The sequence below is a fragment of the Trichechus manatus genome, unplaced genomic scaffold, assembly GCF_000243295.1.
Source record: "Trichechus manatus latirostris isolate Lorelei unplaced genomic scaffold, TriManLat1.0 scaffold00093, whole genome shotgun sequence".
NCBI lineage: Eukaryota > Metazoa > Chordata > Mammalia > Sirenia > Trichechidae > Trichechus > Trichechus manatus.
Genome location: NW_004444029.1, coordinates 6,419,878 through 6,441,000, shown reverse-complemented (window position 1 = coordinate 6,441,000; position 21,123 = coordinate 6,419,878). Strand labels below are relative to the sequence as shown.

General features: G+C 45.5%; 2 protein-coding genes across 2 annotated transcripts; both read right to left on the bottom strand.

Moving 5' to 3' along the window:
• Nucleotides 1–2,539: 2,539 nt before the first annotated feature.
• PRSS58 (serine protease 58) lies at nt 2,540–9,489 on the bottom strand. The gene is made up of 5 exons (XM_004382439.1): nt 9,450–9,489; nt 6,080–6,221; nt 5,607–5,863; nt 2,776–2,915; nt 2,540–2,689 (listed from the first exon to the last, which is right to left on the bottom strand). The coding sequence occupies exons 1-5, from the start codon at nt 9,487–9,489 to the stop codon at nt 2,540–2,542; spliced, it is 729 nt and encodes a 242-aa protein (XP_004382496.1).
• Nucleotides 9,490–13,330: 3,841 nt separating this feature from the next.
• LOC101343798 (serine protease 58-like) lies at nt 13,331–17,336 on the bottom strand. Its single transcript, XM_004382375.2, has 4 exons — nt 17,150–17,336; nt 14,972–15,222; nt 14,269–14,405; nt 13,331–13,480 (listed from the first exon to the last, which is right to left on the bottom strand). Exons 1-4 carry the CDS (start codon nt 17,236–17,238, stop codon nt 13,331–13,333), a joined length of 627 nt encoding a protein of 208 aa, XP_004382432.1. The 5' UTR covers nt 17,239–17,336.
• Between the last annotated feature and the right edge of the window lie 3,787 nt (nt 17,337–21,123).

Genomic DNA, 21,123 nt, shown 5'->3' with positions numbered 1-21,123 from the left:
AAGGACTCAGGGGTCAGGGCAGAGCCACAGGAAGGACTCAGGGGTCAGGGCAGAGCCACAGGAAGGACCCAGGAGCCTGGTCCAGGCCAACACTCCAGCCTTTATCTCCTTTGGTCACAGACCCCCACAAAGTGCCCATACCCTGCCATGGATCTCCACCACACTTCTCCTGGGAGGAGTTGGTGTCATTTGCTGAGTGCTTCTCTGGGAAGGGACCAAGGTCTCACTCTAACATGACCCCCCTTTCCCCCAGTGCTCCTTCCTGTCACAGCTGGACAGGATAGATGTCACCTTATCTGACCCTCATGTGCTGTTCTGCCATGGACAGTGAGGAGGCTTGAGAAATGAGCCAGGACACACACCCTGAAGAACCCCAATTACAGGAGCATCCATCTACACACAGGGGTGGCCCAGGGGTGGGTGGGAGCAGAGGGTCTGTTTACACTTCTGTGGGGTGCGAGTGTATCTCAGATCCTTCTCACGGCCTCCTGGATCCTCCATAGGCTCTTTGCCGCTGCTGGGAACACTGGAGTAGTAATGGAGTATTAATGAGGTGTGGTGGGGTGGCCAAGAAGGGAGGGAGCTATGTCACCTCTGCAAGGGAGAGGCTAATCTGGGCCCAGGAAGGGGAGCCAGCCCAGAGAGGAGGAGGAGGCAGAGCCTGGGAACAGGGACACCTGACCTTGAGGGGCAGGAGGGGACAACAGGAGACACTCTGATCCCAATCTCACCTGGGGATTATGGTGAGGGAGGGCAGGCGGAGACAGGATGGCGGCCGGTAACCCGAGATGAGCCAGGGTCTCCTGTCCTGCAGGCTGCCCTCTGGGAAGAGGCAGGGTCAACATGGACAAGCTGATCCAGGATTGCAGCCCCAGAATCTTCTCCTGGCCCCCTGCTTCCACTGGGCTGTTCTCTCTCTTCTCCTTTCCCCCAGTTAGAGTGCTCTTCCCTCTCCCAGCCCATTCCCTCACAGTCCAGCCCCCAGAGTGACGCTCCCCACCACAGGACTCGGACAGAATGCACAGCACTCTCCAGGGCAGGACGTGTCTATGCTGACACATATTTTTCTGGTATCCAGGGTGTGTGGCTCTGCCACACCTCCCAGAATGTCACCCCTCTCCCCTCTGGAGTGACACAGCTGGGGGGAGGGGGTGCACCAAGGTATAGGTGAACCTGGGAGGTGCAGCCCCCCCAGGAAGCCAGGCATCGCTGCACCTGACGTGGGGGCTCTCCAGGAGGTGGGACCTGGTAGGCCTACTTCTGTTGTCAGGTATCTAGAGTCTGGGATGTGGCAGACACCACAGGGGAACACAGCCTCTGCCCAGCCCAGGTCGGGAAACGGGACTTTGGGGCGCCTAACCCCTCTGCATCTCCATACGGTTGTCTGTGACATGTTGAGGTTAGAGAGATGGCAGATACGGGGTCTTGAAATCTCATTTTCCAGATCACTGGTTTCCAAACTTTCTGAAAAATGAGGTCTCTTATCAGTGTTGAAGTGTTATGAAAACTTGTGCTTTTAATCTCAGTTGGTGACAAAGTGATAGGAGACTGAAGAAAGACAAAAAGCTACTATTAATTTCATGAAATTTACCATCGCAAAGATACCAGTCAACTCTTATTGAGCCCTTAGTTTGTGCCAAGCTCTGTTCCAAGGGCTTCTCATGTGTAAATCCATTTACCTCTATGAGATAGCTTCTACCAGTGTCTCCATCTTACAGATGAAGAAACTGAGGCCCCAGCTCACACAGTAGGTCATGGCAGCATTATGAGTCAAACACAGGTGACTTGAGACCCCTGTCTGTTGTTGACTTGCATTTGAAGCTTATGGGGGACAGGTGACTGTTCCATCTATAGACTTCACCTGGTTGCACTAAAATATTTGAATCGCTTGCAAAGATTTGAGGCATTTGGATTCGAACCATTATGAATTAGAACCACCCTCTTTGTTTATCCTCTGTGTCATAAGCCCCAGTTCCCTTTTGTATTAATCTCTGGCGGCTCAAGTCCCTACCCAGAATCCTGCGAAATGAATGGCCAGAATCTCTGTCTGGTGTTGGGGGTTGCACGGATGAGGAGAAACTAAGGCAACACCTCCCCCAGTCTCCAGCCTGAAGCGATTTCCCCTCACCTCTGTTTCCATTTCTGCCACTCCTTGCCAGTCTCGTTTTCGCGGATGGGTATGTGTAACTCGCCGATAGCACTAGTTGTCTAGCTCAGTGCAAGGGTTTGGGCTCTCAAAATGGTCATGGAGTTGGGTTTCTTTCAATAAGTCGATTTCAGTGACCAATTTGTCAGAGAGAACACAATCCCCACTGCATAAACTTTGACCCTCTAAGGAGCATTGGGTTTGCCATCTTCATCTAAAGGGAAGAAGGGTTGCCAGGGACGGTCCCAGCACAGGTACATACAAGTCAGGGCTTAGTCACTGGCCCTGGTCAGCAGGAGCCAGACAGGATTGCCAGGTGCCCCCTAAGGAGTCCATTCAGGTTTAATTCTGGCCAGGCTGTGTCACATGGCCCGGAACTGCTGCCATGGGGGCTCAGTAGTTTTGGATTATATTTTGGATCCAGGACATGTAGCTGAAGATTCTCGTGTAGACAGCAACATCTGCTCTCAGCACACACCCATCTGCAAAAGCCAGGATTCCTTGGAGCGTCCCATTGCAGACTGCTGGGGCAGCTGTGACTTCCTGTAGGGAAAAAGGATACCAGGTTACCTTTCGGGCAAAAGACACAGGCAGTAAATGGGAAAATTGGGTCACTCAGAGTGCGCTACCTTGCAGGGCACCCTTCTTCCAGGCACAATGCCCAGGCACAGCATGCTCTCTTGGATGCGGTGGGTCCTGTAGGCGTCCTGGCACTGCGACTTGGGGAGCACAGTGATGTTCACCTTCTGCATGGAGTTAGGGTCTTTGGCTACAGGAAGGAGGGATGTCAAACCAATAGTACTTGAGTTCTCCTAAGAGCTAGACACCAAACCTTCATTTTTCCTTTTCAATATTATTTCTCTTTCTCTTGGCAGAGAAGAGATCAAACACGTGAAAAATCAGCAGCTAGGACATCATCAAATTAACAACTTCTCGTTACACTATCTCCTTATGAAAGTCACAGGTAAATGGAAGACATCTCAGCAATGAAATGAAACAAATTGCCTTAAAAAGGATTGGAAATGTAAACATTTAAAGAGTGCCCTTTGAGATAAGATTTTTAGAATTTGAAGGGATTTAGAGGTCTCTAGCCAGGGCTACGAACCAGTTTGTTCCATTTCGCATCCTTGCTGAGACTTCGCATTTTTAACAAGTTCCCAGGCAATGCTAATGCTGCTGGTTTGAGACCAGTTCTGAGAACCACTAGTAGTGCAGTGGTTCTCAAAATTTATTATACTTAAGAATCACCTGGGGATCTTGTTAAACAGTAGATTTGGATTCAGTATATCTAGGGTGGAAATGCAAATTATCGGAGGGGGTTCAAACCAGAACAAACCAGTTCCAAGCCCTGTCTGTAGCCTAGTTTTGGAGCCCTGGTGGCGCAGTAGTTAAAGAGCTTGGCTGCTAACCAAAAGGTCGGCAGTTCAAACCCACCAGCTGCTCCTCCGGAGGAAGATGTGGCAGTCAGCTCCCATAAAGATTACAGCCTTGGAAACTCTATGGGGCACTCCTATTCTGTCCTACAGGGTCGATATGGTTGGAATTGACCTGAGGGCAACGGGTTTGGATTTTTTTTTAGCCTAGCTTCTCATTTGTCAGATCAAAAAGAAAAAGAAAAATTTGCTCAGAAAAAAAAAAAAAAAGCAATTTACTTAAAACTATACAGCTAGTAAGTGATAAAACTAAGAATTAAAACTGAGTTCCTGATTCTCAATTCAGGTTCTTTCCTTTAAACTGTTTTTGTTGTTGTTAGGTGCTGTTGAGTTGATTTTTGTCTCAAAGCGACCCCATGTGGTCCTTTAAATTCATGGTTCACCAATACTGTGGGCTGTGCGGGTGCATAAGGAGGTTTTTCAAATCTGTAGCAAAATGAGAAGAACAAGAACAGAGTCCTATTTATACATGTGGTAGGTGTGCTTGCCCAGGACTCTTATTTGGGAGGAAGTACTTTATTTTGAAATTTTGTTTTTCCAAATGGGAGGTGTGTTTAGTTTTAATGTCTTTATTTGAAAATAATGTATTGGCAGTCTGTGTTGGTTTTTCTCAGTTGGAAAGAAGACGTGTTTATTAGTTCATGAAAACAAAACCTTTGAGATTCTTTTTTTTTTGTTTTCTAGTCTGACAGTTGTTTCATGACTCAACAGTTTTGCCAACATCTCCTTAGAAAATATTTACTTAACTATCCATGAGCCGGATCAAATAAGCTTTATTTTTTTTAGTCATATTTTTTTTTCCCCAAAGCAGATCATCCAGATTAATCCAACATCCTGTTTACCAGAGGGACATTTGGCTATTTCAAAAAATAAAATTGACCCTTAAAGGACAACGAACTTCTACTTCTTGATGTACTCAAGCAAATGTGCCCTAAGATCTTAGGGCATTTACTAAAGAGCATTAAAAAGGGTCTGTGTAACTGTGGCATCCTGAGGACCAGGTACAGCTTTTTGGCTTCCATAAGCAGAAAGTAAATGTGGATGGATGAATGTGATCTGAGACACTTGTTTAAAATGAGCTCTCTTTCCATACAGTGGGATCTACTACATGATGCAGATTAAATATACTCGAATGACTTACTCATGAAGAAAGCCATACTAATAATTCTTCATAAGGGACTATGTCATGGTTCTATTTTGCTTAAAGCTAATCCACCTTCCTTCCTCAGTACTTACCACTATCTCTATTAATAGCTATGAATATTTGATTAGCCTTTGCATGAAGATTTTGGGATGGGTTAGCAGGCAGACATACAAAACTCAGAAAGAAAACAGAAAGCTGTCTTAACTTGTTCAAGGTTTTTTTTTCATGGAATCTGAAACATGACAGCTAGAAGAAATCTTAGGTAGAAGACCATCTAGATCAGTAGCTTCAAATTATATATAGAAGACTTCCACTGATTTAAAAGTATGGCAGTCTTTGGTCAGTTTTCTGAAGAAAGGAATGAATGTTCTGAACGTATCAATTAAAAGTGTCTCTTTCAGAAATACTTTCCTTAAATTTTCAATGATTTAACTCTATTACAATCTTGTATAAGGAAAATCTGAGGAGTTAGCACATTATTATGTTTGTGTTTATCTTATGTTTAATCCACTAACATTTAGTTCATGGTACTTCAAGACCTCGTGTTGCTTTATCGCCTAGCATAGTTTGGACATATCTGGTTTAGCATTGCATCCAATTTTAGAGCTAGCTCCAAACGTAAAGGGACCTGCTGGGACACAATGAATTGGGCTAGAATCCAAACATACTCTTTCCACGAACACCATGTCTACTGTGTATGGAAGCAAGGGTGATGGAGGTAGTGGGGAAAGCCTGGAGGACTCTCTCAGTGAGGGTCAGGGAAAGGGGCAGGAGATGAGAAGGATGAATAAAGTAGAGGAGAGCTGTGCAAGCTGACAGGAGAAGGCATACAAGCACGTCCACTTATGAGAGGAAAACAAGGCTCCGTCTGGATGGCACTCACAGATATTACATAGGTTGTAGGCCCAGGTAGAGACAGTGCACAAGGTGTTTTCAGGGACATCCCGGTGGGGCAGATTGACCAGCTGCACATAGTCATTGAGATGAATCTTCCTTCTCAGCTTGATTAACATGAGGTCATATTCAATGGAGGTGACTGTGAAGTATGGGTGGTGGATCATCTTCTCATAGCCAACTACTTGCAGATGTTTTTCACTGGGGTCTCCTGGGTTGGTAGCCCCCAAGACCACCGTAAGCTTCCTGGAACAACGTGGATGTTCATGAAAGGACTTGTCAAGATGATTTACCCCTCCTTATGGGCCTTTCTCAGCTCCTTCCTGTGGATTTGTATCTCTATCACTGACCCTCCCCAAAAGGCCTCCCTAAACCCGTTCTACTGGGAGGAGGTCCCAGGTAAGGTTTGTGCCCAAACTGAGAACCCCAAGAGTAGAGTGGCTGTGGGGGCCTGTCACTCACGGTAGGTTGCAGTGAGCTGATGTGATGACCCAGAGTGGGTGAACCAGGGCTCCAGTACAGGGCAGGTAATTCGATTTCAGGTAGACCAAGTAAGGAGGAGGGATGAGATCATTTTGGTAATCTGGATTGAAAGCCAAAGCAACTGGGAAAAGAGGCAGACACAGGAAAATGTGAGATTTTTCAGGAATCACTGGGGAAACCAAACGAAAAACTAAATGCTTTGAAAAAGCTCAGTGTTTTTTATCTTAAGTCTCCATGTTCCCCCTACCCTTCTCTCCAGCACCTTTATCTGCAAACTAAATAATAAACTGGCTTAATTTGCTCTAAAATATGAAGAAAAATGATAGAAGCCCATCTGTTTCAAAAGATAAAATATATTTTCCTTTTAAATTATCAATACATATTTTTTTCAAATTTAAATCCCAAGTTTCTTAAATACCTTCCGCAATTCGGTGAGCACTGCATTAAATTAGCTCATTGGAATGCTTTGATAAATAGTATCCATTTCTCCCAACACTCTTGTGAGGTAGACAATATGGGTCTTATCTTCATTTTATACATAAAGAAATTGAAACTGAGAAACACAAGAATTAAGATGAGAATTATGAGTAGACCTTATGTCATCTGACACAAGACTCCAGTGAGTTTCCTTTTCTAATTTTGTCTTAAATTTTCTACAGCGAGTGTGTATTAGTATTTTTTAACTTATTTTTTATTCTTCAAAAAGTTTATTTATTTTGTTGTTGTTGTTGAGAATATATACAGCAAAACATACACCAATTCAACAGTTTCTACATGTACAGTTCAGTGACATTGATTACATTCTTCAAGTTGTGCAAGCATTCTCATCCTCCTTTTCTGAGTTGTTCCTCTCCCATTAATATAAGCTCACTGCCCCCTAAGATTCCTACCTAATAGTTTGAGTTGCTGTTGTCAATTTGATCCCATATAGATAGTTCTTAAAAGAGTATAATTCTCAAGGCAGACATTCTTTACTACTTAAGCTAAACCAGAATACTTCAGGGGATATTTTTGATTTAAGGTATAAAGATTATCTCAAGGCAATAGTTTTAGGGATTCATCCAGCCTCCATGGCTCCAGAAAGTCTGGAGTCCATAATAATTTGTAATTATGTTCTACATTTCCCCCCCTTTTGATCAAGACTCTGCTATAGAATCCTTGATCAAAATGTTCAGTAATGGTAGCTGGACACCATGCAGTTCTATTCTCATGGCAAAGGTGGCAGTTGTTCAGAGAGGAAATTAGCCACACATTTCATATCCTCCTCCTATTCCTGACTCTCCTTCCTTGGTTGCTCCAGATGAATAGAGACCAGTTGTTGTGCCTTGGATGGCCACTTGCAAGCTCTTAAGATCCCAGTCACTATGCAACGAACTAGGAAGTAGAACAGAAACACTAAACATGTTATTAGGCCAGTTAACTGGGATATCCCATGAAACCATGACCCTAAACCTCAAAACCAAGGAGTCAAATCCCATGAGGTTTTTGGTTGTACATAAGCAGCCTCAGCAGCTATTTTTTTTCTTGTCATTGTTATAAATATATCTAGCATACGACTTTTGCCAACTCAACTTTTTACAGGTGTACAACTTATTGACAGCCATTACATTAATCTGCTGTGTATTACTTTTTAATCAGATGAAAATAACTGGAAAATATAAGTATCATATCTTAGGTGTTTAAAAAAGGAAATAACAAAAAAAAATGCGGATGTGTTTCATCATGATAATTATCTTTCATGAATGTCTTCACTCTGCTCCCTTTCTCCTCTGACCTCCAGTGAAAATCTCCTCATCCTTCCAGGGTCAGCCCAGTTCTGTGCCTTGTGTACCATCTCTGACCACAATAACACAGCAATGATTTCTCTCCTACCCTCTCTACTACTACCACTACCATCCGTAACAATCCATTGGCTCCTAAACACAGTCTGCCTCATATTGCCATTTCTCTTTCAGTTTTGTCTAGTCTCTCTTGTAAAAACTTTTAGAGGGTAAGGATCATGTTTATACTTAACTTAATCCACCAAATTACCTGCTATGGACTTTGAGACTTTAGGATGAGAGAGTGGGACAGAAAGAGACCATCTAATAAGAGCGGCACATGTGCTTTTGGACACTAGGGCTGGCCACGTGACCACCAGGCTTTCTGGCCACTGAAGCAAAAAGTGATACATCTAGAATATATGACACTACACCCATAATAACCAAATGGGAGGCAAAATAAGGTAAGTGTCATTAAAAGAAGAGACCAAATAGCAGAGTCTGAGAGCGGGAAAAATCATCAATCATTCCACGAACAAATATTGAGCACCTAGTATGTGCCAGGCTCTGTTCTAGGTGTTTGGAATGTAACAGTGAACAAAACAAGGAATGGCTCCTGCTCTGGTACATTCTAATGAGTGCAAGCATTTAATAATAATAAACACAGTACGTAAGTAAATTATACACGTTAGAAGGTGATAAGTGTGATGGGGAAAAAATAGGGCAGGAAAAGAGAGAAAGGCAGTACCAGATGTGTGTGTGTGTGTATTTGAGTGTGCATGTGCATGTGAGTGTGTAGGCAGGTGCATGCATATGTATGTGTGTGCATGTGTGTGTTGTCTTGGACTTTTCCTCTGAGTGGAATGGGGGAACCCTCAGGGTCTTGTGTAAAGGAGTGATGAGAATTTCCTTACAGAGAAGTGTAGGGTGTAGACTGTAGAAGTAGAGAGGTCTGTTAGGAAAATAATCTGATAATCCAGACAAGAGATGGTGTCTTAGAACCTAGTAAGCAATGGGGAAAGAGCCCTGGTGGTGCAGTGGTTAAGCACTCAGCTGCTAACTGAAAGGTCGGAGATTCCAACTCACCATTGGCTTCCGTAAAGATTACAGCTTTGGAAACTCTATTGGGCAGCTCTACTCTGTCCTGAAGGGTTGCTGTGAGTTAGAATTGACTCAGCAGTAATGGGTAAGCAATGGGAATGGTGAGGAGTGGTTGGTTTTGGGACATGTTTACAAGATAGCGCCAACAAGATTTTCCAAATAGGTTGAATGTGGGGTGTGAAAGAGATTTATGGATGACCCCAGGGTTTCTGCCTGAGATCCTGGAGCCATGCCTGGGATGCCATGCCTTTGAAATACTGCTGCCAATTCCTGCCTCTACTGCTCATGCTCTCGCCCAGCATCCGTCCTGCTCTAGATGGATGGCCCTGGGCCAGGTGGCAGAAGGAAACCTGATGGGATGGTGGTGATGAGGGGTGGAGAGCCAATCCTGCACCTAAAGTCTGGAACTTTGTCCCATTTTTACCTATCTTTCTCACTTCCCCAAGGATTTCTCCTTGGCAGGTAGAGAGGAATGCACAGGCACTCACCTTGTAGGTTCAAGACAGCCCAGATGAGGGTCAACTTCATCATGGTGTCCAAAGCTTTTCAAGGGATAAAGTTAAGCTCAGATCTCTGGAAGCAGGAGGGAGGGGATGTGGTATACAAGATAGAGGAAGAAGTGGTCCTGGGATCAAGAGGACGTATCCTGTGAATCCTCTCAGTGGAAGGACACAGTTCCAGAAGACAAATTCATCAGGTGAGCAGGGATGGTACCAGGTGTCCGAGGGGCCAGAGCAGAGGTGAGATGACTTGGTCTGACCTGGAAAGAATTGTTCTGGAATTCAGAGCTTTGCCTGCCTTCATCAGGGAAGAAAGTACCTAACCTGGGAAGAGTTGATGCTCATAGTGCTTCCACAGTTGCCTCCTCTCTGGCCTCCCCTTTGTCAAATCTGAAGGCAGGTCCCTCGCTGGACCACATGTGGGGTGCTGACCCCTCCCGTCTGTGTGATGCTAGTCCCCATTTGTGTGACATTGACACTTACCTCCACTGGACACACCACCCAGTCCTTTGGGCTGACCTTTCTCCCTCTGCCTGACATGAAGCCAGCCAGCCAGCCAGTGTGTTAAGGACATCTCTTCAGCCTGCATGGTGTATAAGAAAGGGGTGCCCAGAAGTTATACTTGACCTGGATCTTAGGGGAAGAGAGGAAGCTTGTCACAGAAAGAAGAGGGGAAAAAAAAAAAAAGATTCAAGGGGAGGGAGAGCATTGGCAAAGACATTGTCTTAGTCCCCTAGGGCTGTGGTAACAAAGTACCACAAAGTGGATGACTTTAAAGTGCAGAAATTTATTTTCTCACCATTCTGGAGACTGACTGTCCAAGTTAGGGTCTCAGCCATCTCTATCCCATCTGTGGGCCTCTCTCCTAGTTTCTGCTGGCTTCAGCAATCCTTAGTGTTACTTTGCTGCTTATAGATGCATCTGCCTCTGTCGTCACATGGTGTCTCCTCCTGTGTGCGTCTCCATGTCTGTTTCCACTTTTATAAGAGACACTCAGAAGGGATCAGGACCCACCCTACTCTGACATGACTTCATTAACTTAACTGACCACTTCAAAAAAACAAAACAATTTCCAAGAAAAGGTCACATTCACAGGTACCAGCGGTTAGAATTTCAGCATATCTTTTTAGGGAATACAACTGAATCCATAACAGATGTGTTACCTGAGAATGTTTGTAGGCTGAGAGAAAGGTGGAATAGAGAACCCATTAATTTGTTGCCTGCAAGTTGATTCCAACTCATAGTGACTCTATAGGACAGAGTAGAACTGCCCCATAGGGTTTCCAAGGAGTGGCTGGTGGATTCAAACTGCAAAAGTTTTGGTTAGTAGCCAAGCTTTTAACTACTGCACCACCAGGGATCCAGAAAAGAGAAGGAGATGCTTAAAATATAGGAGATGGAAGGACCAGTTGTTCACACAAGATCCTGGTGTTAGGTGAGATTACGTGCACGTGGCAGGGATTAGCCATGAGCAGAAGGGAGAGCTTCCTTTGAGCCTAGAGGACAGGAGAGAAAGCAGGTGAAAATGTGGATCATTTGAAGGTAGAAGAGGCAGAAGAAAATGACTGACTCAGAGCCTGTCCATCTCTATTTTCTCCGTGAAAGGGGAGGGGAAGCCATGCGCTGAAGGAGGATGAGGTTGTACATGAGGGAGCCGTGTGGGCCAGGAACGACCTGCCTCGCTGGGCTGATGGCTTAACTGAGACCAATAATGAATTGTACCGTCACCAATATGTGGTCTTTCTCCAGCTGCACTCACAGCTGGGTATAGAGGGAATCAGGGAAGATGAGTCGTAGGGTTGGTTCAGGGTTTTAGTTTTCAAGACAGGTGCGATGAAAAGAAAAAGAAGGTGGGAATCAGAGATCCCAGGCTTTGGGTGGCAGTCAGCATGTCAGATGAGGGTTTTCCCTTGAGAGTGGCAGGATCCTAGCTTGGGAGTGACACTGAATAGTAGACAGCGCTGCCCTGAAGCCTCACCCCTCCATCCGCCCTTATGCCCATGCTGTCCGGGAAGTAGGAAGGCCTCCACCTGAAAGAGTGCAGGAAATGCACTGGCCTCCAGGAGGAGCTGAGGCTCAGGTGAGGCAGGGTCCTGGACAGAGGTCTCCATGAGGAGGGAGAGAGTGTAGGTAGATATGTACAGGATTCAATCAATGAACAGGGCTTAGAGGGGATTGAGTTGGCAAGACCAGGAGCACTGGGCAGGTGAGTAAAAGATAGAAGCAGAGAGAGAAAGGGAGACGTGGCTGCCAGAGAAGACAGGCAAACAGAGGTGCTTACAGTTTGGATGGGACCAAAGACTACAGGAAAAAGAAAAAAATCCCAAACCCATTGTCATCAAGTCTATTTCGACTCATGGCGACCCTGTGTGTGTCAGAGTAGAACTGTTCCATAGGGTGTCAATAGCTGTCATCTTTTGGAAGCAGATCGATAGGCTTTTCTTCCAAGGTGCCTCAGGGTGGACTTGAACTGCCAATGTGTCAGTTAGTAGCCTAACACTGAACTAATATGAGAGCAGAGATAATTTTGGTTTATGTGTCAGAATAAGCCTTGGGTCTCAGACCTAGCGCAGCCCCACTGTTTACTTTAGTGAGGGAGGGAAAGTGTCCACTAGGACTCCCAGTTGTCTGGTGGTGCCCGGTCATCATCATAGCTCCAGGTCTTTGTCTCCAGCTACCTGATAGAAATGACCTCCTCCATGTCCCCAAGGTCCCCAAACACAACCTGCCCCGTGTTGCCTCCTTCCCGGCCACACTCCCATTCTTACAAGGAGGCATTGGTCCTTGTGTTGTCACTGAAAACCATCATAACCAAGTGCCCAAATCAGAGACCTAGGAGTTAACTCAGACTCCTCCAGTTTCTTTTTCTTCTCACAGTTAATACATCGCAATCTTGCAGATTCTACTTCCTTAGCCAAAACCAACCAGTTGCTGTGTGAGCTAATTCTGACTCACGGCGACCCATGTATGTCAGAGTAGAACTGTGCTCCATAGGGTTTTCAATGGTGGGTTTTCAGAAGTAGATCACTAGGCTTTTCTTCCAAGGCATCTCTAGGTGGACTCAAACCTCCAACTTTTTGAATAGCAGTTAAGTGTGTTAACCTTTTGCACCACTCAGGGATTCCTTTTCTATCTCTTTAGTATTATCTCTTAATCCAGAAATCAGATGATAGAAATCTGATGATGTCATAGAGGCATTAATGACCCCCTCAGTGCTCACAAGATAACATCTACATTTCTTAATCAAGCAGAGCAGACCCTTCAGGAGCTAACCCTTGCCTACCTGTATAGAATCATCTTTAACCACAATCTCTGTCGTCCTCTGCAGACAATTTATTTTTTATCCTACAGTATTACTTAATTACATGTATTTTCCAGAGCATGCCACACTTTTGAGTGTTCCTCTGCCTTCTCTGAAGCTGCATCCTCAGGTTTACAATGTCCTCCCTTCATTTGTCTGCCTTTGTGGCCCCATCGCTGACTCTCCCACCCAGCACAGTTTTTCCAATGTTCTCGTGTCACTTAGTGCTCATCTCCATTATAGCAATTATCACGAGGTGCTGTAATTGGCTAACTGATGGCAAAGGCCACGTCTTACTCACTTGTGTGTCCCCAGCATATGCAGTGCCTACAAAAGAGCTGGTGGTGGGGTGATGTCTTAACGAAGTGGGAGTATTGTTAGATCCCTCATCATTCTTGCAGTTCCCATGACAAAGAGAGTGGGAGTCATGGCATGCACTCTTAGTGGCTTTTTTTTATTGAGTGTTTTCTATTTGGATTCTGTTCAAGAACAAGAAAGATGAAGAGGTGGTGGGCCCCACATAATCTCGCGAGGAGGCGTCACCCAGGGAATGGAGGGAAGAGGGGCCTCAGTGGGTATTAATGATATTCATGATCCATCTTGCATAGTGATGAACTTCCGTGAAGAAAGCTTCACTTCCCAGGGTGACGCTGCCCTTGGCCCAGGACAAGATTCCATGCAGTCGCCCACTGCAGATGGCCGGAGCAGCTGAAACTTCCTGCCAGAGAGAAGAGACAAGAGTTCAGGGGGCCTGTAGTCATGGAACATGAGTGGATCCAAGTGGCTTGATACTGTAGCAGAGGCAGCTAAGGGACATAATCTTTCTTCTTGAGAGGTGACAACCCCTCTTCACGTCTCCTCTCTACCAATTCAAGCCGACCCTATCTGAGTGCGAGCAGGAGGAGGAAGGACTAGACCCAACCTGAATGACAGTAGGAGGAGGAAGGACAGGTATTCTGCCAGGTCTCTCCCACTCTGAAAGGCAGCATTAATCACCAGCTGCTCACTCTTGGATGAGTGTTGTTATGGATTAAATGGTATCCCCAAAAATATTTGGTGTAAACCTTAACCCTTGTTTCTGTGGATGTAATCCCACTTGAGAATAGGGTTGTTTGTTGTTAATGAGGCCATTATTAGTGTAGGGTGTGTCTTAAGCCAATCACCTTTGGGATATAAAAGGAGCAGATTAGGCATGAGAAGCAAGCAGAGATGGGGGAAGACAGATGCCAGGCCACATGACGATCACCAACGAGCCAAGGAATAGAAGCTGAAAAGAGACAAAGACTGTTCCATAGAGCTGGCAGAGAGAGAAAGCCTCCCCCTAGAGCCGGCACCCTGAATTCAGACTTCTAGCCTCCTAAACTGTGAAAAAATAAATGTCTGTTTGTTAAAGCCACCCCCTTGTGGTATTTCTATTACAGTAGCTCTAGAGAACTAAGTGTCACTTGATTTCCCGTGAGCCCCCTCCTCCTCGTTCTGTGGTCTTGTGTGCAGGAAGGAGAGTACCTTGACCTTTGAGGAGACCTTCAGAGGCTGTCCCACGCACATGAATTTCCCCTTGTTTCTCTGGAGGAGTGTCTCCTGGCACTTCCTGAAGGGCAGAGAGTGCTGGTGGATCCATGTCAGGACATCAGGGTCACTGACTGTGGGAGAGAAGACAAATGAGCAGTCACCCTCCTTGCCACATGTGCCTTCGGACCAGCCCTATTTCCCACCTACTGCAATCTCTGAGAACAGTCAACACAGCTCTACACTCTTGTCTTGGATGTTCTCAAGATATAGCAACCACTGCCTGCTCCTTTTCTTTTTTTTTGGTGTCACAAGACTAAGGAGCCCTGGTGGCACAGTGGTTAAATGCTTGGCTGCTAACTGAAAGGTTGGTGGTTTGAACCCACCAGCAGCTACTTGTGAGAAAGTTGTTGTGGCAGTCTGCTTCTGTAAAGATTTATAGCCTAGGAAACCGTATGGGGCAGTTCTACTCTGTCCTACAGGGTTGCTAGGAGTCAGAATCGACTTGAGGGCAATGGTTTTGAGTCACAGGACTGCGCTATTTCAGTTTCTTTGGATTGTATCTCTTTGTTCCAACCTGGGCAGTAATTACTCTAGGGTCAAGAACATCAGCTCTAGCAGCTGTTTCCTTCAAGGTTGTCCCTCTGCATGTTCCCTGGCTCCAGCCCCTCAGGACTAAGCCTGCAAAGTTAGCACTTACGGTTTTTGTAGTCGTTCCAGGTCCAGGTGGGGATGAAGCAGGACTCATTGAAAGACATGGGCTCAAAGGCTATTGCTATGGTCCCCACACGGCTGTTGATGGCGGCGGCCTTGGACAGTTTGATCAGCATCAGGTCGTGGTTCAGAGATTGCGCATGGAAGTCAGGGTGGTGCATAGTCACCAAGCGGTCCCGTCTCTGCTCTTTCTTAGTCGGGATGCTGGGTTGGTAGACTCCTAGTCGGATTTTATTGCTTTGGGAGGAAGAAGGCAGGGGGATGGGAAGGGACAGGGTCACACAATGTCAGAACTACAAGAAATGTGAGAGGTCATCCTCTCCAGTCATCTTAATTGTATCTCTCAGACCTGAGAAGCCAAGTGATCGGCCCCTGTCTGTTAAGTAATAAAAATAACAATAATTCACAAGATTGTTGTATTAGAGGCAATGCATTAAAACAAAACAAAACAAAACAAAACAAAAAAAACCTGACACGATGTTAAACTGTGTCCCCCCCAAAAAAAGCAAGGTTGAAGTCCTGACCCCCAGACCCTGTGCATGTGACCTTGTTTGAAAACAGGGTCTTTGAAGATGTTATCAGTTAACATGGGGTCCTTCTGGAGTAGGGTGGGTCCTACTCCCGTCTGAGTGGTGTCCTTATAAAAGAGAAGAAGAGACACAGAGAGACAGCCAAAGAGGGAGGAGGACCATGTGATGACAGGGATATAAACTGTAGTCATGCTGCAGCTGCAGTCAACAAACACCTGGGGCTACCACGAGCCAGGAGAGGCTAGGAAGCCTCTTCCCCTGGAGCAGACAGAGAAAGCATGGCCCGGATGACACCCTGGTGGAGAACTTCTAGCCTCCAGAACTGTGAGAGAATGCATTTTTGTTATTTAAAGGCATCCTGTCTGTGGTACTTTGTTACAGCGTCTCTGACACTAAGACAGGTACCAATCACACAACACTTTCTCACACACAATAGAAACACTGAGATTTGCAAGGGATGTATTGCTTTGTTCGGGGTTTTCTTGCCCTTCTCTTTCCTGCATGATGTGGCTCTGCGGAACTCCTCAACCTCATCTGTGAGCACCCCTCCTACTCATCACACTCTGTCAACTCAGTCTGCCAGATACTCAAATATCTTTACTACTTCAGGATCTCAATGTATACTGTCCCCTCTGCTTGGAATATTCCCCTTCACTGGGCTGCATGCCTTGCTCCATGTTGGCCTGTTCTCTTCAGAGGGCCTGAACAAACCACCTCAACTAAAGCAAATCTCTTGTTTAGTCCCCAAATATTACAGCTTGCTGTTGTTAGGTGTTGTTGAGTTGGTTCTGACTCATAGCAACCCTATGTACAACAGAACGAAACGCCACCTGGTCTTGCGCCATCCTCACAATTGTTTCTATGTTTGAACCTATTGTTGAAGCCACTGTGTCAATCCATCTCATTGAGGGTCTTCCTTTTTTTCGCTGACCCTCTACCAAGCATGATTTCCTTCTCCAGGACTGGTCCTTCCTGATAACATGTCCAAAGTATGTGAGACAAAGTTTAGCCATCTTTGCTTCCAAGGAGCATTCTGGCTGTACTTCTTCCTTACAGCTCACAATCCTTTTCATTTTTTTGTCGTTCATTTGTTTTGGCTTATTTCCTCTACTTGAATGTAAACTCCATGATAAAAAATTCCTTCTGTCTCATTCCCTCATCGTTTTCTCAGTGCTTTAAACAGCCCCAGTTCCGGGCATATAGTGAATGTTCAATAAATGTTTGTTGAATGAATGAATGGGATTTACTCTCTGTGAGAGAGATTCTCCTGACATTTGCCTTGTGATCTCCTCTCAAACCCCCAAATGTGCATCATCTCCCCCACCAGGAAGAAGATCCTCTTTCTTCCTGGAACTTCTAATTCCCTTGGGATGTCATTAAAAACCTGCTGGGAAAATGGAACAACTAGAATGGAAATAATGAGAATGCTCACTCATTGTGAAGAATGTAGCCAATGTCACTGAACAATTTGTGTAGAAATTATTGAATGGGAACCTAAACTGCTGCGTAAACCTTCACCAAAGACACTATAAAACGTTATTATTTAAAAAAAAAAAAGCCTGCTGGGATGCCTCACCAGAACTACTTTTGTTTGAGCAGGCCCCAACCAGGTCCCAGAACAAAGAGGTACTTACGGTGAGGGGCAGTGAGCTGCTGTCAGCACCCATTCAGGGTGAATGAGAGACCCCACACAGGGCTCAGGGCTGGACTGCAGGTAGACCATGTAAGGAATATTATAATCTTCTGGTAAATTCAATTTAGCATCTTGAAAATTGGAGGCCAGAACGACTTCTGGAGAATTGATAAGGTCACAGGAGAGAGAGAGACAGAAAAGTTGAGAGGTCAGAATAGGCCAGGGCATATTTTCCCAAACTTCTACTCTGTCCTTTAGGGTCACTATGGGTCAGAACTGACTCAATGGCAACGGGTTTGGTTTTTCAGTTCAAGGTCTTCAACGTTAATATCAGACTATTTTTCATTTAATATATTTTTTAATATTTAAAAAAATCCAAGGGAATCATGGATGTCACCCAAACTATATATTTAAAAAAAAAAAAGTTGCCTTCGAGTCCATTCTGACTCATGATGATGACCCCACATGTGCAGAGTAGAACTGCTCTGTAGAGAGTTCTTGGTTGTAATCTTTTAGGAAGCAGATTGCCAGGTCTTGCTCCCATGGAGCCACTGGGTGGGTTCCAACTGCCAACCTTTAGGTTAGCAGCTGAGCACTTAATTTTTGCACCACTAGGGCTCCTTTCGAAGCTATGTTCCTTAAGGAACTTGACACAATGTCTCCCTGTTCGAGATGGAATTACATTGAAGTCGTGAGTCACTAACTCATGGGCCTATCTCATGCTGACCAGATACTCTGATTGGCAGAGCTTTCTGTGTTAACAATGAATGATTACTTTAAAAACATTGCTGTTGTCTTATAATAACTTTTCAGAGAGTGAGGGTCACGGGTAAAAAAATGAAACACAGCCGGACTTTGGTGGTAGAAAGAACAAGAAAGCTTGGGCAAGGGCCATGAGGCTTCAGAGCCGTTGTCATCCCTGTCCTTCCTGGGCCCACTCCTCTAACTCCCTCCTGCCCAGGTAGAGGGGAGGGTGGCTGCCAGGAAAAGCAAGAATCTAGGAAACCACATGCTCAGGAGCTGAAAGGGCTCCCAGGAGCAGAGGATGTTTACAGCAAGTGCATCCTGACTGCTCACAGTTGCCCTGGGCGTGGAGAGAGCATTGATGGGAGCAGCTCTGCATAGAAAGTGGTTCCTGCTGTCACCTGCAGGAGCTCATTGTTTTTTAAATTAATTAATTATTTTTTTGTTGCTGTAAAACTGTAGATAACACAACTTTTGCCATTTCAACATTCTTCACATGCACAATTCAGTGACACGGACTTTATCAATCCTGTTGTGCAACCATCACCAGTAAAACCAACAACCAAACCAGAGTCGATTCTAATTCATAGCAACCCTATAGGACAGGGTAGAAATGCACCCTAGGGTTTCCAAGGAGCAGCTGGTGGATTCAAACTGCCGACCTCTTGGTTAGCAGCCAAATGCTTAACCACTGCACCACCAGGGCTCCAACTATCACCAATATTCATTGCCAAATTTTCCATCCCCATAAACAAAAAACTTAATGCTTCTGAAACAGTGAGCTCGTTGATTTTTAACTGCCCTCCACAGCCCATCTCTTTAGTAGTGGCTGGCTACTTCCGGTTCCCGGCCTTCCTCACTCCAACCCTTACGGCACTCTGGGTGGAACAGGGCCCCACTCACCAGCTGCACACAGGAGAGTGAAGACCACATGACACTTCATGGTGCCTGGGACCACCAGGACATGCAAGTCAGATCGAGTGGCAACCTGTCCCAGTCTTTGGTAGGAATGTCCCTGGCAGGAATAGCTGGGGAAAAGCAGGGGGCAAAGGAGGGAGGGGACAAGGCTCTTACAGCAGTCCTCGATCTAGTCTTTATCAAGACCCAGTGATATCAGCACCGCTAGGTGCTGCCTCTCATGTGGGTGAAAAAGAGGGGAAGGAGAGGACCTAGCACACCCTGGCTCCTCTCTGATCTGAACGTGTCCCCAGGACTTTGTATCTAGCAGGGACACTTCCCTCCCCTCTCTGTGACATAGGCGCTGTTGCCCCCTCCTCCCTTTGTGACTGTGAACTCTCCTGCCCTCCTTGCCCTTGGCCACTTGGTCCTTCTCCTAAGACGCCCCCGTGGCTTGCAGACTCACAACACTGTGGTGTGAAATACATTCAATATGTGGTTGTTTCCTCCTCCATCATTTCAGTGATGAGAAAGCTGTGTCCTCATGAGTGTTAGTGGCTGAGTCAGGACTCGGAAATCAGTCTGCCGATTCTCTGTGAAAATGGTGAATTCTGCCCTAGCCCTGAGCTCCCAGGAAACAGCCATGGGTTAAGAAGCATTCACCCTTCTGTGTTCCGGGAAATGGCTTTCTGCAAAGAACACCCTTTCCTGTAAGGCTTTAATACAACTCCCTGTCCACTCATCTCGTGACTTGCATAAGACTTGTGGGTGACCCCTTGTTTACCTGTGACAGGACCTCACACAGACCCTCCAACTCCTCATTCTTTGCCTCATGAATGCCTAGCTAAGATTAAAACTGTTTGCCCCCCCCCCCCCCCCGAAAGAGCCCCTGGGAGGTGCCAACAGTTAATGCACTCGGCTGCTAACTGAAAGATTGGAGGTACAGGTTCACCCAGAGATGCCTTGGAAGAAAGTCCTGTCAATCTAATTCCAAAAGGTCATAGCCACTGAAAACCCTATGGAGCACAGTTCTACTTGGACACGCTTGGGGTCACCAGGAGTGGTAGGCTACTAGACTGCCCCCTGAAACTAGCTTGACCCAGAGATGCACAGTTCCTGCTCAGCTAACTGACTGAGACTTGCCCTGATTGCAAACAACGCCCACCGTAAATCTTCCCACCTGTGACCTATCTGCTCATCCCTGTGAAAGGCTAAGGCAAACCCCCAGTCAGGACGCCCGATCTTCGGCTCTGAGGTGCCCTCCCTTTTTCGACCGGCAGCTGGTTTGGTTTTGGTTTCATTCCTATTTGCAGTGTTCTGGGCTCTTTCAGCTCTGCCTCTGAGACCTTATTAGACTGGAAGCCACCCACAGTGGAGTCCAGTGATTACACTGGACAGAAGTAGGAAGAGATTAGATTGAACTCTTCCAAATAAATGGATATCCATAAGGCTAAAATCTTTTGAGTTTGTATCCTGTGATGGTTAAGGTTATCTGTCAACTTGGCTAGGCCATGATTCTCAGTGGTTGGGCAGATATTATGTAATCATCCTCCAGTTGTGATCTGATGTGAGCAACCAATCAGTTGAAAGAGGAGTTTCCTTGGGGGTGTGGCCCGCATCCAATGTATATGGATGTTCTGGCAAACCTTGCCCTCTCTTTGTCCTGCCTCCAACGCATCATCTTCTGATCTCGGGTTCTTGGAACGTGAACCGGCAGCTGGCCACCTGGCCTGGAGATGTTGGATTTGCCAACTTCCTTAGCCCCCTGAGGCAGCACCCTGCTGTCTGACCTGTGGATATTGGGTTCCTAAGCCCCTGCAAACACATGAATCAGGAGAAGTCCCAGTCTGACGCTTGACCCATGGATTTGGGACCTGCCAGCCTCCATAACTGCATGAGCAAGTTCCTTGACATAAATCTCTTTTTATATATATATATATATGTATATATATGCTTCACTGGATTTCTCCTCTGAAGAATGAAGCCTAAGACATATCCCTTCAATGAGGCTGACGTTCTTGGTTGACTTTTAAAAGTAATACTATAATAATACTAAGATTGTAAATACCTTCATTTTTAAAGGCTTTTAAAAATGTGATTTCAATACTAAAGTTATTTATAACTGAATATCTCCTAAGTGATATGATTGAATTTATACATCTTTTTATACTTATATGCATATTTTAATAGATTAATTACTAGAAGTTAAGTTGCTGGGTCAAAGACGCCACAGAATTTCCATTTTTTTTTTAATATTTTATTGTACTTCAGGTGAAGGCTTACAGAACAAATAGTTTCTCATGAAACAGTAGTACACATATTGTTTTATGACAT